This window comes from Canis lupus, chromosome 1, assembly GCF_011100685.1.
Source record: "Canis lupus familiaris isolate Mischka breed German Shepherd chromosome 1, alternate assembly UU_Cfam_GSD_1.0, whole genome shotgun sequence".
NCBI classification, from domain to species: Eukaryota; Metazoa; Chordata; class Mammalia; order Carnivora; family Canidae; genus Canis; species Canis lupus.
The window spans coordinates 116,608,669-116,623,242 of record NC_049222.1 but is presented as its reverse complement, the minus strand read 5'-3'; the positions used below and the strand labels follow the sequence as shown (position 1 = coordinate 116,623,242).

Sequence of the window (14,574 nt, the reverse complement as noted above, 5' to 3'; positions counted from 1 at the left end):
CGGAAAAGCAGGCAGTTTCTCAGAGCCTTGAAGGAGCTTCTATATGGATGATATGGCCCTTCCTAAGGTCCAGAAAAGGAAATCTGAATAGCCTAGTCACAAGTGCAGCTCAGCATCCCAGAATGTAAGACTTCTGGAAATCCTGTTAAAGTGCTGACTTTTGCTTTAGTGCAGTGGAACCTCTGCTACAGTCCATCTGTTTTACATCCTGGGGTTTGGGGATCCCTGGGTGGCGCAGCGGTTTGGTGCCTGCCTTTGGCCCAGGGCGCGATCCTGGAGACCCGGGATCGAATCCCACGTCGGGCTCCCAGTGCATGGAGCCTGCTTCTCCCTCTGCCTGTGTCTCTGCCTCTCTCTCTCTCTCTGTGTGACTATCATAAATAAATAAAAAATTAAAAAAATAAATAAAAATACATCCTGGGGTTTGAAGGAAGTTTAGAGGTGTCTAAATTCCTGCTAAACTTCCCAGTATATATATGAGGGTGAGGGGTTGGTTTGGGGACAAAAATGGAGAAAAAAACCTTGACATTTTATGAACTCCATGGCAAATCTGGTCTTGTTTTCCGCCCCCTTAGAGATATGGCTTCCATGGATTCTAGGCTTCTCTAGTAATAAACTCCAAGAAGCACGCTCTGGTTTTTACAATTCTAAAACTATGGCTCAAATTGGTTTTTCAATTTTGAATTCTGGTTATGTGAAGATTTTAATTTTTTACCCTGAAACTTCTTTATATCCCAGAACTGCTCCAGTTAATCCCATTTTTGGAGGGATGAGGTCCAGGTCCCTCCTATGTGCCCCAGTTTTCTTAAACTATTGTGTACTAGAAAAATCAGCATCTCTTCTATGCATAGTCTTTGGTCTGGAGCAGAGACAGAACAAAAATGAAGTCTCTGCAGAGAGATATTTGACTCTCTTGTCAGATCTTCAATTTGATGATAAGGAAAGGATGATCTCATTTGACTACACATGGAAAAGTTGGCCTCAGTTTAAGTATGTAGTGAAATCTCAGGTTTTCATAATGGGTGTGGAAATGATTGCAACCTGCTTACAGTTGGAAAAAGGGGTCTCTCCTGGGGACTCTGAGAGATGAGAACCTATAGCAGTGTTCATTTTGCACCTGAAAAAGATATACAAGTTTCAGGAGACATGTTTGTGACTGATTAACCTATAATAGTATTCTCTGGCTCAGGAATGAAAAAACTGGGGAGAAATGGGAAATGGAGTAGCAAGTAAGAAGATATGGTAGGATGCTTCTAAAATGGCTCCCAGGAATCACTGCCTCCAATATTCATCCCTTTTTGTAACTTCCTTTTCTTTAGTGTGGGTTAGATTTAGTGGCTTGCTTCTAATGAATAGAACAGGGCAAGAGTGATGAGATTTCACTTTTAAGACTAGGTTATAAAAGTCTGTCACTTCAGTCTTGCTCACAGACTTTTTTTGTGCTGTCTTGCTCTGAGGAAGTCAACTGCCAACCTGTGAACTAAGGATAATCTCAGACCCACAGCCAATGAGGAACCAAGGCTGACATTCCAATAGCTATGAAAACTGAATTCTATAAATGAGGAGTGAGCCTTGAAGCAGATCCTTCCCCATTTGAGCCTTGAGATGACTGTGGCCTCAGCTGACACCTTGATTGCAGTCTGAGAGATCCTGAATATGAGGCCCAAGTCCAACAGCAAACAGATTTCTTTTTTAAAAATTTTTATTTATTTATTATTTATGATAGTCACAGAGAGAGAGAGAGGCAGAGACATAGGCAGAGGGAGAAGCAGGCTCCATGCACCGGGAGCCCGACGTGGGATTCGATCCCGGGTCTCCAGGATCGCGCCCTGGGCCAAAGGCAGGCGCCAAACCACTGCGCCACCCAGGGATCCCAGCAAACAGATTTCTGACCTAAACTGATTTGTTGTTATTTGAAGCCATTAAGTTTTGGGACATTTTATTTCATAGCAATAGGTAACAGAGAAGATCATCCAGATAATCACAGGAATAACCAGAGGGCAAATGTCCTGGGGCCATTTGGAACTCTGCTTACTACACCATACACATCACACACCTTTGTGTGCAAAGGCAATCATCAGTTTCAACTTCTTTTTTTTTTTTTTAAGATTTCATTTATTTATTTATTCAAGAGAGAGAGAGAGAGAGAGGCAGAGACACAGGCAGAGGGAGAAGCAGGTTCCATGCAGGGAGCCTGACGTGGGATTCGATCCCAGGTCTCCAGGATCATGCCCTGGGCTGAAGGCGGCGCTATCACACTGAGCCACCTGGGCTGACCAAGGGGAGTAATTAACTGAGGCTCAAGAGCTTTTCAATTTTTTTCACTCTATTATTAATTTATTTTTAAAAAGATTTTATTTATTTATTCATGAGAGACAGAGAGAGAGAGAGGCAGAGACAGAAGCATGAGCCTTGCAAGGAGCCCAATGTGGTACTATATCCCGGATCTCAGGATCATACCCTGAGCTGAAGGTAGATGCTCAACCACTGACCCACCCAGGCATCCCTACACTCTATTATTTATTGAATAATTTCTTCCACATCATTGTTTCCTGTTGCTTGCTTCTAAAAAACAAATAAATAAATATATATAGATAGATATAGATATATGTATGTGTGTTATATATATATATAAAACATATTTATAAGTATGTGTGCTATATGTAGGTATAGTATGTGCAGAGACAGAAAAATGACATAGAATATCATGCTATTCTAATTATTGTTGCTGTTTTAATGTCCTTTATTTTTTTAAAGATTTTATTTATTTATTTGAGAGAGGAAGCATGACAGGGAGGTGGGGGAAGGGTCGAGGGAGTGGGAGAAGCAGGTTCCCCACTGAGCAAGGAGCCCACCATGGGGATCGATTCCAGGATCATGACCTGAACTGAGGACAGACACCTAACAAACTGAGCCACCCAGGTACTTCTTTAATGTCCTTTAATAATATGTTAGTACTCTTATCTTTCTTTTTTTTTTAGTTTAATTTTATTTGAGAGAGAGTGAGTGTGAGAGAGAGAGTACATGAACAGGGGGGAGGGATAGAGGGAGAAGCAGACTCCCTGCCAAGCAGGGAACTCAATGTGGGACTCGATCCCAGAACCCTGGGATCATGCCCTGAGTTGAAGGCAGATTCTTAACTAACTGAGCCACTTGGGTGCCTCTATTGTTTTCTTTCTAAGCATTTTTCCCTGTGCTTTTTATAAATAACTTTTTGTAAATATTGAGAAAATACACAGAATCACAATGAAAAAAATTATGGTAAACTTGTATTTCCTATGTACCAAAGAAAATCTGTTAAACTGAAAGTGTTGTTATTTATCCTATTCAGACAAGAGTACTTAAAGGAGAAAATAAAAATTGAAATCTTTACAGTATTAGGTTTTTTATGCATTAAAAGTAGTTTAACTCTTGGGACACCTGGGTGGCTCAGTGGTTGGGCATCTGCCTTCGGCTCAGGTCATGACCCTGGAATTATGATCCTAAGATGTGGAATCAAGTCCCACATCAGGCTCCTTGTGGGGAGCCTGCTTCTCCCTCTGCCTGTGTCTCTGCCTCTTTCTCTCTCTGTGTGTGTCTCTCATGAATCAATAAACAAAATCTTTAAAAAAAATAAAAGTAGCTTACCCCTTTTAAAAAAAAAAAAAAGATTTTATTTATTGATTCATGAGACACAGAGGCAGAGACACAAGCAGAGGGAGAAGCAGGCTCCATGCAGAGAGCCCGACGTGGGACTCAATCCCTATTCCCCAGGATCAGGCCCTGGGCTGAAGGTGGCGATAAACCGCTGAGCCACCTCAGCTGCCCAGTAGTTTACCTCTTTAATAAGCAGGCATTCTTCTGAGTTTTTGTTAAGTATTTACACTTTTAGATAAAGAGTTTACATTTTCCTTGCCTACTTCAAATCATAGGCACATTATTCATTTTGTTGACTTTGTGATTGGAAATGTTTTGTACATTATGTAATTGATCCTTACTGGTATAAAAGAAGGCCACTACTTTTTGTATGAAGATTGCAACCTTGATGAAAGCTTGCAATGTTTTATTTATTTTTATTTTTTAAATTATTTTTTATTGGAGTTCAATTTGCCAACATATAGCATATCACCCAGTGCTCAACCCATCAAGTGCCCCTCTCAGTGCCTGTCACCCAGTCACCCCAAACCCTGCCTACCTCCCTTTCCACTACCCCTTGTTCGTTTCCCAGAGTTAGGTGTCTCTCATGTTCTGTCTCCCTCTCTGATATTTCCCACTCATTTTCTCTCCTTTCTCCTTTATTCCCTTTCACTATTTTTTATATTCCCCAAATGAATGAGACCATATAATGTTTGTCCTCCTCCGATTGACTTATTTCATTCAGCATAATACCCTCCAGTCCCATCCACATTGAAGCAATGGTGGGTATTTGTGGGTTCTAATGGCTGAGTAATATTCCATTGTATACATATACCACATCTTCTTTATCCATTCATCTTTCGATGGGCACTGAGGCTCCCTCCACATTTTGGCTATTGTGGACATTGCTGTTATTGCTGCTATTGTGGTGCAGGTGTCCCAGCATTTCACTGCATCTGTATCTTTGGGGTAAATCCCCAGCAGTGCAATTGCTGGGTCGTAGGGCAGTTCTATTTTTAACTCTTTAGGAACCTCCACAAAATTTTCCAGAGTGGCTGTACCAGTTCACATTTCCACCAACAGTGCAAGAGGGTTCCCCTTTCTCCACATCCTCTCCAACATTTGTTGTTTCCTGTCTTGTTAATTTTCCCCATTCTCACTGGTGTGAGGTGGTATCTCATTGTGGTTTTGATTTGTATTTCCCTGATGGCAAGTGATGCAGAGCGTTTTCTCATGTACTTGTTGGCCATGCCTATGTCTTCCTCTGTGAAATTTCTGTTCATGTCTTTTGCCCATTTCATGATTGGATTGTTTGTTTCTTTGCTGTTGAGTTTAATAAGTTCTTTATAGATCTTGGATACTAGCCCTTTATCTGATATGTCATTCGCAAATATCTTCTCCCATTCTGTAGGTTGTCTTTTAGTTTTGTTGACTGTTTCTTTTGCTGTGCGGAAGCTTTTTATCTTGATGAAGTCCCAATAATTCATTTTTGCTTTTGTTTCCCTTGCCTTCATGGATGTATCTTGCAAGAAGTTGCTGTGGCCAAGTTCAAAAAGGGTGTTGCCTGTGTTCCCTCTAGGATTTTGATGGATTCTTTTCTCACATTTAGATCTTTCGTCCATTTTGAGTTTGTCTTTGTGTATGGTGTAAGAGAATGGTCTAGTTTCATTCTTCTGCATGTGGATGTCCAATTTTCCCAGCACCATTTATTGAAGAGACTGTCCTTTTTCCAGTGGATAGTCTTTACTGCTTTGTTGAATATTAGTTGACCATAGAGTTGAGGGCCCATTTCTAGATTCTCTATTCTGTTCCATTGATCTATGTGTCTGTTTTTGTGCCAGTACCACACTGTCTTGATGACCACAGCTTTGTGGTACAACCTGAAATCTGGCATTGTGATGCCCCCAGCTCTGGTTTTCTTTTTTAATATTCCCCTGGCTATTCAGGGTCTTTTCTGATTCCACACAAATCTTTTTATTTTTTTTTATTTTTTATTTTTTATTTTTTTAAATTTATTTTTGATAGTCACATAGAGAGAGAGAGAGAGAGAGGCAGAGACACAGGCAGAGGGAGAAGCAGGCTCCATGCACCGGGAGCCCGACGTGGGATTCGATCCAGGGTCTCCAGGATCGCGCCCTGGGCCAAAGGCAGGCGCCAAACCGCTGCGCCACCCAGGGATCCCTTTTTTTTTATTTTTTGATTCCACACAAATCTTAAGATGATTTGTTCCAACTCTCTGAAGGAAGTCCATAGTATTTTGATAGGGATTGCATTAAATGTGCAAATTGCCCTGGGTAGCATTGACATTTTCGCAATATTAATTCTTCCAATCCATGAGCATGGAATATTTTTCCATCTCTTTGTGTCTTCCTCAATTTCTTTCAGAAGTTGTTCTGTAGTTTTTAGGGTATAGATCCTTTACCTCTTTGGTTAGGTTTATTCCTAGGTTCCTTATGCTTTTAGGTGCGATTGTAAATGGGATTGACTCCTTAATTTCTCTTTCTTCAGTCTCATTGTTAGTGTATAGAAATGCCACTGATTTCTGGGCATTGATTTTGTATCCTGCCACATTGCCGAATTGCTGTATGAGTTCTAGCAATCTTGGGGTAGAGTCTTTTGGGTTTTCTAGGTACAGTATTATGTCACCTGCATAGAGGGAGAGTTTGACTTCTTCTTTGCCAATTCAAATGCCTTTTATTTCTTTTTGTTGCCTGATTGCTGAGGCTAGGACTTCTAGTACTTTGTTGAATAGCAGTGGTGAGAGTGGACATCCCTGTCTTGTTCCTCATCTTAGGGGAGAGGGTCCCAGTGTTTCCCCATTGAGAATGATATTTGCTGTGGGCTTTTCGTAGATGGCTTTTAAGATGCTGAGGAATGTTCCCTCTATCCCTATACTCTGAAGAGTTTTGATCAGGAATGGATGCTGTATTTTGTCAAATGCTTTCTCTGCATCTATTGAGAGGGTCATATGGTTCTTGTTTTTTTCTTTTGTTGATATGATCTATCACATTGATTGCTTTATGAGTGTTGAACCAGCCTTGCATCCTGGGGATAAATCCCACTTGGTCATGGTGGATAATCTTCTTAATGTACTGTTGGATCCTATTGGCTAGTATCTTTTTGAGAATTTTTACATCCATGTTCATTAGGGATATTGGTCTATAATTCTCCTTTTTGGTGGGGTCTTTGGCTTTGGAATTAAGGTGATGCTGGCCTCATAGAATGATTTTGGAAGTATTCCATCTCTTTCTAGCTTTTGGAACAGCTTTAGTAGAATAGTACTGTTTCTTCTTTAAATGTTTGATAGAATTCCCCTGGGAAGCCATCTGGCTCTGGACTTTTGTGTCTTGGGAGGTTTTTGATGACTGCTTCAATTTCCTCCCTGGTTATCGGCCTGTTCAGGCTTTCTGTTTCTTCCTGTTCCAGTTTTAGTAGCTTGTGGTTTTCCATTAAATGTGTCCATTTCTTCTAGATTACCTAATTTATTGGCATATAGCTGCTCATGATATGTTTTTAAAATCATTTGTATTTCCTTGGTATTTGTTGTGATCTCTTCTTTTTCATCCGTGATTTTATTTTTTATTTTTCAATGAGGTATCAGCATATACGTATCTGAATGGCTAACATAAAAAATAGTGACAGGGACGCCTGGATGGCTCAGCAGCTGAGCGTCTGCCTTCAGCCCAGGGCATGATCCTGTAGTCCCAGGATGGAGTCCCACAGTGGGCTCCCTGCATGGAACCTGCTTCTCCCTATGCCTCTCTCTCTGCATTTCTCATGAATAAATAAATAAAATCTTTTTTCAAAATGGTGACAAATGCTGCAGAGGATGTATAGAAACTGGATCAGGGCAATCCCAGTGGCCCAGCGGTTTGGTGCCGCCTTCGGCCTGGGGTGTGATTCTGGACACCCGGGATCAAGTCCCACATCAGGCTTCCTGCATGGAGCCTGCTTCTTCCTCTGCCTGTGTCTCTGGCTCTCTCTCTCTCTCTCTCTCCCCCCCCCCGTCATAAGTAAATAAAATCTTAAAAAAAAAAAAGAAAGAAACTGGATCACATTGCGGTAGGATTATAAAATGATACAACCAGTCTGAAAAAACAATTTAGCAGTTTCTTAAAAACTAAACATTCAAATACCATAAGACACAGCCATTGTAAACCTGGGCATTTACCCCTAAAGACATGAAAACTCATTTCACTACAAAATTTTGTACAAGAATATTTATAGCAGTATTATTTGTAATAACCTAAAATGGTAAACAGCCTAGATGCCTTTAAACAGGTGATAATTAGGGACGCTTGGGTGGCTCAGCGGTTAAGCGTCTGCCTTTGGTTCAGGGCCTGATCCTGGGGTCCTGGGACCGAGTCCCACATCAGGCTCCCTGCATGGAGTCTGCTTTTCCCTCTGCCTATGTCTCTGCCTCTCTCTCTCTCTCTCTCTTTCTGTGTCTCTCATGAATAAAAAATAAAATAAGAAAAAACAGGTGATGGTTAGACAAACTGTGGTTCATCTATACCATGGAATACTACTTAGCAAAAAAATTAATCAGTGGCTGATACATTCAACAACATGGATGAATCTCCAGAGAAGTCAGTTAAGTGAAAAAAATCAATCCCAAAAATGTAGATATTGTATGATTACATTTGGTTAAAAGGGTGATAGTTATTAAGGCGGGTTATGAGCACTGGGTGTTATATGTAACTGATTAATCACTAAATTCTACTCCTGAAACTAGTATTACATTGTATATTAACTAATTGGAATTTAAATAAAAACTTGAAAAAATAACATTCTGAAATTTCAAAATTATGGAAGCACAGAACAGATTAGTAGCTAGCAGGGGTTAGGAAGGGAGTGGGGCTGGAGGAAAGAAAGAACATGTGTCTAGCGGCACCTGAGTGGCTCAGCCTTCAGTGTCAGACTCTTGGTTTCAGATCAGGTCATGATCTCAGGGTGGTGGGATTGAGCCCTACATTGAGCTCTGTGCTTATAAATGTGAAAGGTGAAACAATAATTCTTCTAGAAGAAAAATAGAATACCTTCATGTTCTTAAGGTAGGCAAAAGTTTTTAAATAGAATGAGGCATCAACTATAAATAAAATATTAATAAATTGAACTTCACTTAAATTAAAAGCATCTGTTCTTCAAAGACTTCATTATCAGAGTGAAAAGGCAAGCCATAGCCTGGAAAAGATATCTACGATACACATATTCTACAAAGATCTTATATCTTAGTATGTACAAAAACCTACAAATAAATAGAAAAAAAACTACAAACTGATTTTAGTAAAGTAGTCAAAGTTAAACAGGCAGTTCAACAGAGATGTTATCCAGTTATCCAAGTGACTGGCATGTGAAAGGATGCTAACATGAGCATTCATTAGGGAAATACAAGTTAAAAATCACTTGGAGATACCACTACCCACCTACTAGTATTGTAAAAATTAAAAAGACTGGCAATACCAAGTACTTAAAAGTATATGGAGCAACTGGAACCCTTTATATTCATTACTGATACAAGTGCAAATTGACATAATGACTTTGGAAAATGATTTGGTAGTATCTTCACAGATAAATATAAACCTATTTTATGATCTCTTGTATTCCTAATAGAAATGAATACTATGTCTACCAAAATATGTAAGATTGATCATAGATTTATTCATAAGAAAAAACTGGAAACCCACACAAATATCTATCAATATAGAAAAATGTAGCAAGATTTAGAGTACTGCAGCCAGCAGACCTGTCACCTGTTTTGGTATGGTCAATGACCTAACAAAGGTTTACATTTTGATTTTTTAATTTTTAATTTTTTAAAGATTAATTATTCATGAGAGACACACAGAGAGAGGCAGAGACGTAGGCAGAGGGAGAAGCAGGTTTCCTGCAGGGACCCTGATACAGGACTTGATCCCACGACCCTGGGATCACGACCTGAGCTAAAGGCAGACACTCAACCACTGAGCCACCCAGGTGCCCCAGGTTTTACATTTTTAAGTGGTTGAAAAAATAAAAAGCAGGAGTAGTATTTTGCAATATGTAAAAATTATATGAAATTTAAATGTCAGTGTCCATAAATAAAGTTTTATTGGAATACAGCCGCACTGTCTATGGCTGCTTTCATGCTAGAATAGCAAAGTTGAGGACATGTGACAGAGAACATCTGGCACAAAAAACCTAAAATATTTACTAAGTGGCTGAAGAAATTTTTCTTACATCAATAATAAGGACTCATCTTAGAGTCTTAATGTTGACAAAAACATGCCAGACACGTATCATTACACTGACTGCACTCAAATGAAGTTCAAGAATACATAAAAGTAATCTATGGTGCTAGAAGTCCAAATAACGGTCACTTCTAAGTGGAGTCAATGTTTACAGGGGAACATTCTGGCATCCTGGAAATAAATGTTCTCCATCTTGATCTGTGTGTGGTGATTGCCTGTGTATGCAAAAATCATGGAGATGTATATATTTCTTCATGTAAATTATTCCTCTAAAAAAAAAGACTAAGGCTGAATTTGCATTTTTCATCTCTCTTCATTTCAATATAAACCTAACTTTTTCAAATTATTTGCTAGATGAAATTATTTGTTTCTCCCTCTCTAAATCTTGAAAGAAAATTTTTGTTTTGTTTTGGTTTGGTTTTTTTGAAAGAAAATTGATGATCCGGGCTGCTCTGTCCAATTTAGGTAGCCACATATAGCTGTTTAAATGGGAATTTATTAAAAATAAACAAAATTTAGGGCAGCCCCGGTGGCTCAGCGGTTTAGCGCCGCCTACAGCCCAGGGCCTGATCCTGGAGACCCAGGATCGAGTCCCACATCAGGCTCCCTGCATGGAGCCTACTTCTCCCTCTGCCTTTGTCTCTGCCTCTCTCTCTCTCTCCTCTCTGTGTATTCTCATGAATGAATAAATAAAATCTTAAAAAATAAATAAATAAAAATAAACAAAATTTAAAATTCATTCCTCCAAGTAGCCAGATTTATTTATTTATTTATTTATTTATTTATTTATTTATTTTATTAATTTTTTTTTTTTAAGTAGCCAGATTTAAGAGGCTCAAGAGCCACACGCAGCTAGTGGCTACTGTTCTGGAGAGTGCAGATACAGAACATGGAATCAAGGGGCACTTAGGTGGCTCAGTGGTTGAGCGTCAGCCTTTGGCTCAGGGCCTGATCCCTGGGTCCTGGGATAGAGTTCTGCAAACGGCTCCTACAGAGAGCCTGCTTCTCCCTCTGCGTGTGTCTTTCATGAATGAATACATACATACATACATACATCCATACATCTCTAAAAAAAAGAACATGGAATCCAGTTTTACAGAAAGTTCTATTGGACAGCGGTGCTCCAAAATGTTACATAAATGTTACCCTCATTTACAGGTGAGGAAATAGAAGCCTAGAGATACCGCTATTACACGGTGCTGCATACACTTCTTTTCCCACATTCACTGCTCCAGGTGAACTCTCAGTATATCATTAATTTAACAAATCCGTAATTATATAGGAATCTATTCTAAATTCATAACCACGCAGAGAAAAAAGCATTTTCTTTGTTATAAGTTATAAGATACTTAGTTGCAGACTGCCTGATTAATCCCAGGAATCTCCCTTATAGTCACACCGTCCGTAGACACTCTCACATAAGCCCGAATGGATCACACGCTTATCCATGAACATCCCCCTCATAGTCTCAAACACAACCTGACACACACCACACTCTCCCACAGTCCTCGCGTCCCCTGCAGGGGACACTTGGGTACAAACACGAGTCCTTGAAGTAAGCGTCAAACGCCGATGCCTCTTGGGGCAGAAACCTGGTAGTCACAAGTACTGGGTCTGAGCCAGGGCTCCTGTCTGAGAAACCCGCACCCTACCCCCTGGCCTTCTGCAGCTTTCTCAGCCCTGGACTACATTTCTCTGAAGGTATCACTTCAAGACCCAACTTGGTAACCCAACTAGGTGGCCTCCTTGGGATTTTCTGGGGGGAGTCACTTGAGTAAAACGAAATAGGTCGGCTCACACTTTCGTGAGCCGCTCCCGATTCCGGCCAGGCCGCAGAATGTTGGCCACTGCCTCTTGCATTCTGTGGGATGGAGCTGGTGGGGGTGGGTGCACACTTTTGGACTACATTTCCCGGAGGCCACCGCGTCCCCTCGCCATTTCGTACACTTATTCCGTTACGTCTCGACGCAAGGATCCAGTCTGCAGCGGCCAGGTGAGTGGACCGCCCCACTGGGACCCGCACGCTGCGTTTGGTTTGTGGAGCACCCAGGAGGAAGTGCCCATGTGGCGCTGGGAATACCGGTATGCCCGCTGGAGCTCGGTGCTGGCAGGAGTCGGGACGATCCCGGCTCCGGACTGCGTTTCTCCTGAGTCGTAGCGCTCCTTACGGTTAATTCCTTGCGGAAGTCGGCCTTGCCGTGGCGGGGTGGCTGTGCCCTTCTCCGCCGGCAATATCGGCTACGGTCACTTCGGTTCCGAGTGGCAGGGGCGTGGCGCCATTCGTCTGGTTCCCCCGCGTCGGCGGAGTGCAGTGCAGTTGGCACCCCTCTCCTGGCAAACTCGGCACCGTGACTTTGGTTCCGGGAGGACGGGGTCGGAAATAGGTCATCCTGAACGTTCTACCGCGTGGGATGGGTGTGTGTCCGCTTCTCTGGCGGCGCGATGGGCCCATCTGCCGTCTTCTAGCGCTTTTGGCGGCTGGGATCCTTGGCACCTGTGTACCCCGCTGTGACAGGGACACAGTCCGTTGAGAGTCGCGCGGGTCCAGGTGCTGTAATTCCTTCATTTTACTGTGCAGAGAACGAGCCTATTTGTGAAGCTGCCCCTATAAATGAGGATTTACACCTGCAAGTGCCCTAGGAAAGGGAGAAGACCACCGTAATAGGATGCCCCATTCTACTTTGAGGGCCCTGTGGGGAAAACCATCTAGCTTGAAGTTGTTGTGGGAGATGATCCTCAATTGTTTTGTCGGCTCTGAAAAGGGCTTGATAGCCCATGATTATTTTCTCCGTTCTACTTTTTCCAACAGAGCCGAGCAGGAAAGGGAACAGGATGTCTAAAAAGCTTGCCTAAAATAAGTTGTAATTTTTTTTCTTCCCTCAAGTTTCTGACTTTTCGAGATGTTGCTGCCTCCTGAAACATCTTTTTTTTTATTTATTTATTTATTTATTTATTTATTTATTTATTTCTCCTGAAACATCTTTTTTTTTTTAATTTTTATTGGTGTTCAATTTACTAACATACAGAATAACCCCCAGTGCCCGTCACCCATTCACTCCCACCCCCCGCCCTCCTCCCCTTCTACCACCCCTAGTTCGTTTCCCAGAGTTAGCAGTCTTTACGTTCTGTCTCCCTTTCTGATATTTCCTCTCCTGAAACATCTTAAGGAGAAACCAGCCAGGTGCCTGGTCCTTGGCACAGCTGTCCCTGTAAATGATGGCACCGCAGGGATGAGCTCACTAAGCTAACTACATTCTCTCACCACGCTACACCTCTCCGTTCCACCCAATGACAAAGCAGCCCTTTCTGGACTGATTTTTGATGAGAGAGAACTATACCCTCTGGAGGATATTTGAAGATCTTTTTAAAAAAGATTTTATTTATTCATGAGAGACACAGAGAGGCAGAGACATAGGTGGAGAAAGAAGCAGGCTCTCTACAGGTAGCCCGATGGGGGACTGGATCCCAGGACCCTGGAATCATGAGCTGAGCCAAAGGCAGATGCTCAACTATTGAGCCACCCAAACACCCCAGATTTGAAGATTTTTAATTTAACTTTATTATGGAAATTTTCAAACATAGAAGAAAATAATATGAACCCCAATGTGCTCAACACCCAGCTATAATTTAAAACATTTGCAAATATCCTTATATCTATCCTTCCTCCTTTTTTCCCCATAGCATTTCAAGAATTATATAATTTTATCCATATGTATGCATATATAGCCAAAAAGAACATCATTTTTAGATAATTACCATGATTTTATCCCGACTTTAAAACCTAACAGTAATTCCATAATATTAGATATGCAGTACCTATTCAGGTTTCCCCAGTTCTTTCAAAGATAGGTTTTTACAATTGGTTTGTTCAAATCATGGTCCAGATAAGGTCTACACAGTGCACAGTGCTTTAATCTACAACAGTTTCCGTTCCATGTTTTGCTTTTGTTTTGCTTTAACTGGTATCACTGATTTGTAAAACAAAATAAAACAGAACAAAAAACTAGGTTATTTACAGAATATTCTGCGTTCCACTTTTTGGCTAATAGCTTCCTTGTGGTGCCATATAATTTGTTCCCAATGCCCCATATTTCTGTAAATGAGTGGTTAGCTCTAGAGGCTTGATCAAAGTCAGATCATATTTTGTATAAATCACATTTTCAGGCCAAAGTAATTCATAGTTGAATACTGAACTACTGAAGTACTGTGTACTTCTGTTCATCATGTCCTGAGGCTTTTAAAGTCTGGTGTCCCACTTCTGGTGATGCCATATTTTTAAAAAATATTTTATTTATTTATTCATGAGAGACCCAGAGAGAGAGGGGCAGAGACACAGGCAGGGGGAGAAGCAGGCTCTATGCAGGGAGCCCAATGTGGGACTCGATCCCAGGTCTCCAAGATCAGGCCCTGGGCCAAAGGCAGATGCTCAACCGCTGAGCCACCCAGGCATCCCTGGTGATGCCATATTGATCAGTAGTCAAGTGCTGTCCACTTAATCCTTTTATAAAGTCCCCCCTTCCAGGATACCTGGGTGGCTCAGTGGTAGAGTGTCTGCCTTTGTCTCAGGTGGTGATCCCGGAGTCTAGGGATCAAGTCCCACATCAGGCTCCTGCAGGCAGCCTGCTTCTCCTTCTGCCTGTGTCTCTGCCTCTCTCTGTGTGTATCTCATGAATAAGTAAATAATCTTAAAAATAAATAAATTCCCCCTTCCTTTTTCACCTATGAATAG

General features: G+C 41.3%; 1 protein-coding gene across 1 annotated transcript in view; it reads left to right on the top strand.

The window, feature by feature from the left end:
* ZFP30 (ZFP30 zinc finger protein) overlaps positions 1 to 14,574 on the top strand; it is a 59,644-nt gene that overhangs the window by 26,154 nt on the left and 18,916 nt on the right. Inside the window, exons 9-10 of the mRNA XM_038525560.1 lie at positions 11,675 to 11,838; positions 12,033 to 12,193. Coding sequence (XP_038381488.1) covers positions 11,675 to 11,838; positions 12,033 to 12,193 — 325 coding nt within the window. The remainder of the gene's footprint in view (positions 1 to 11,674; positions 11,839 to 12,032; positions 12,194 to 14,574) is intronic.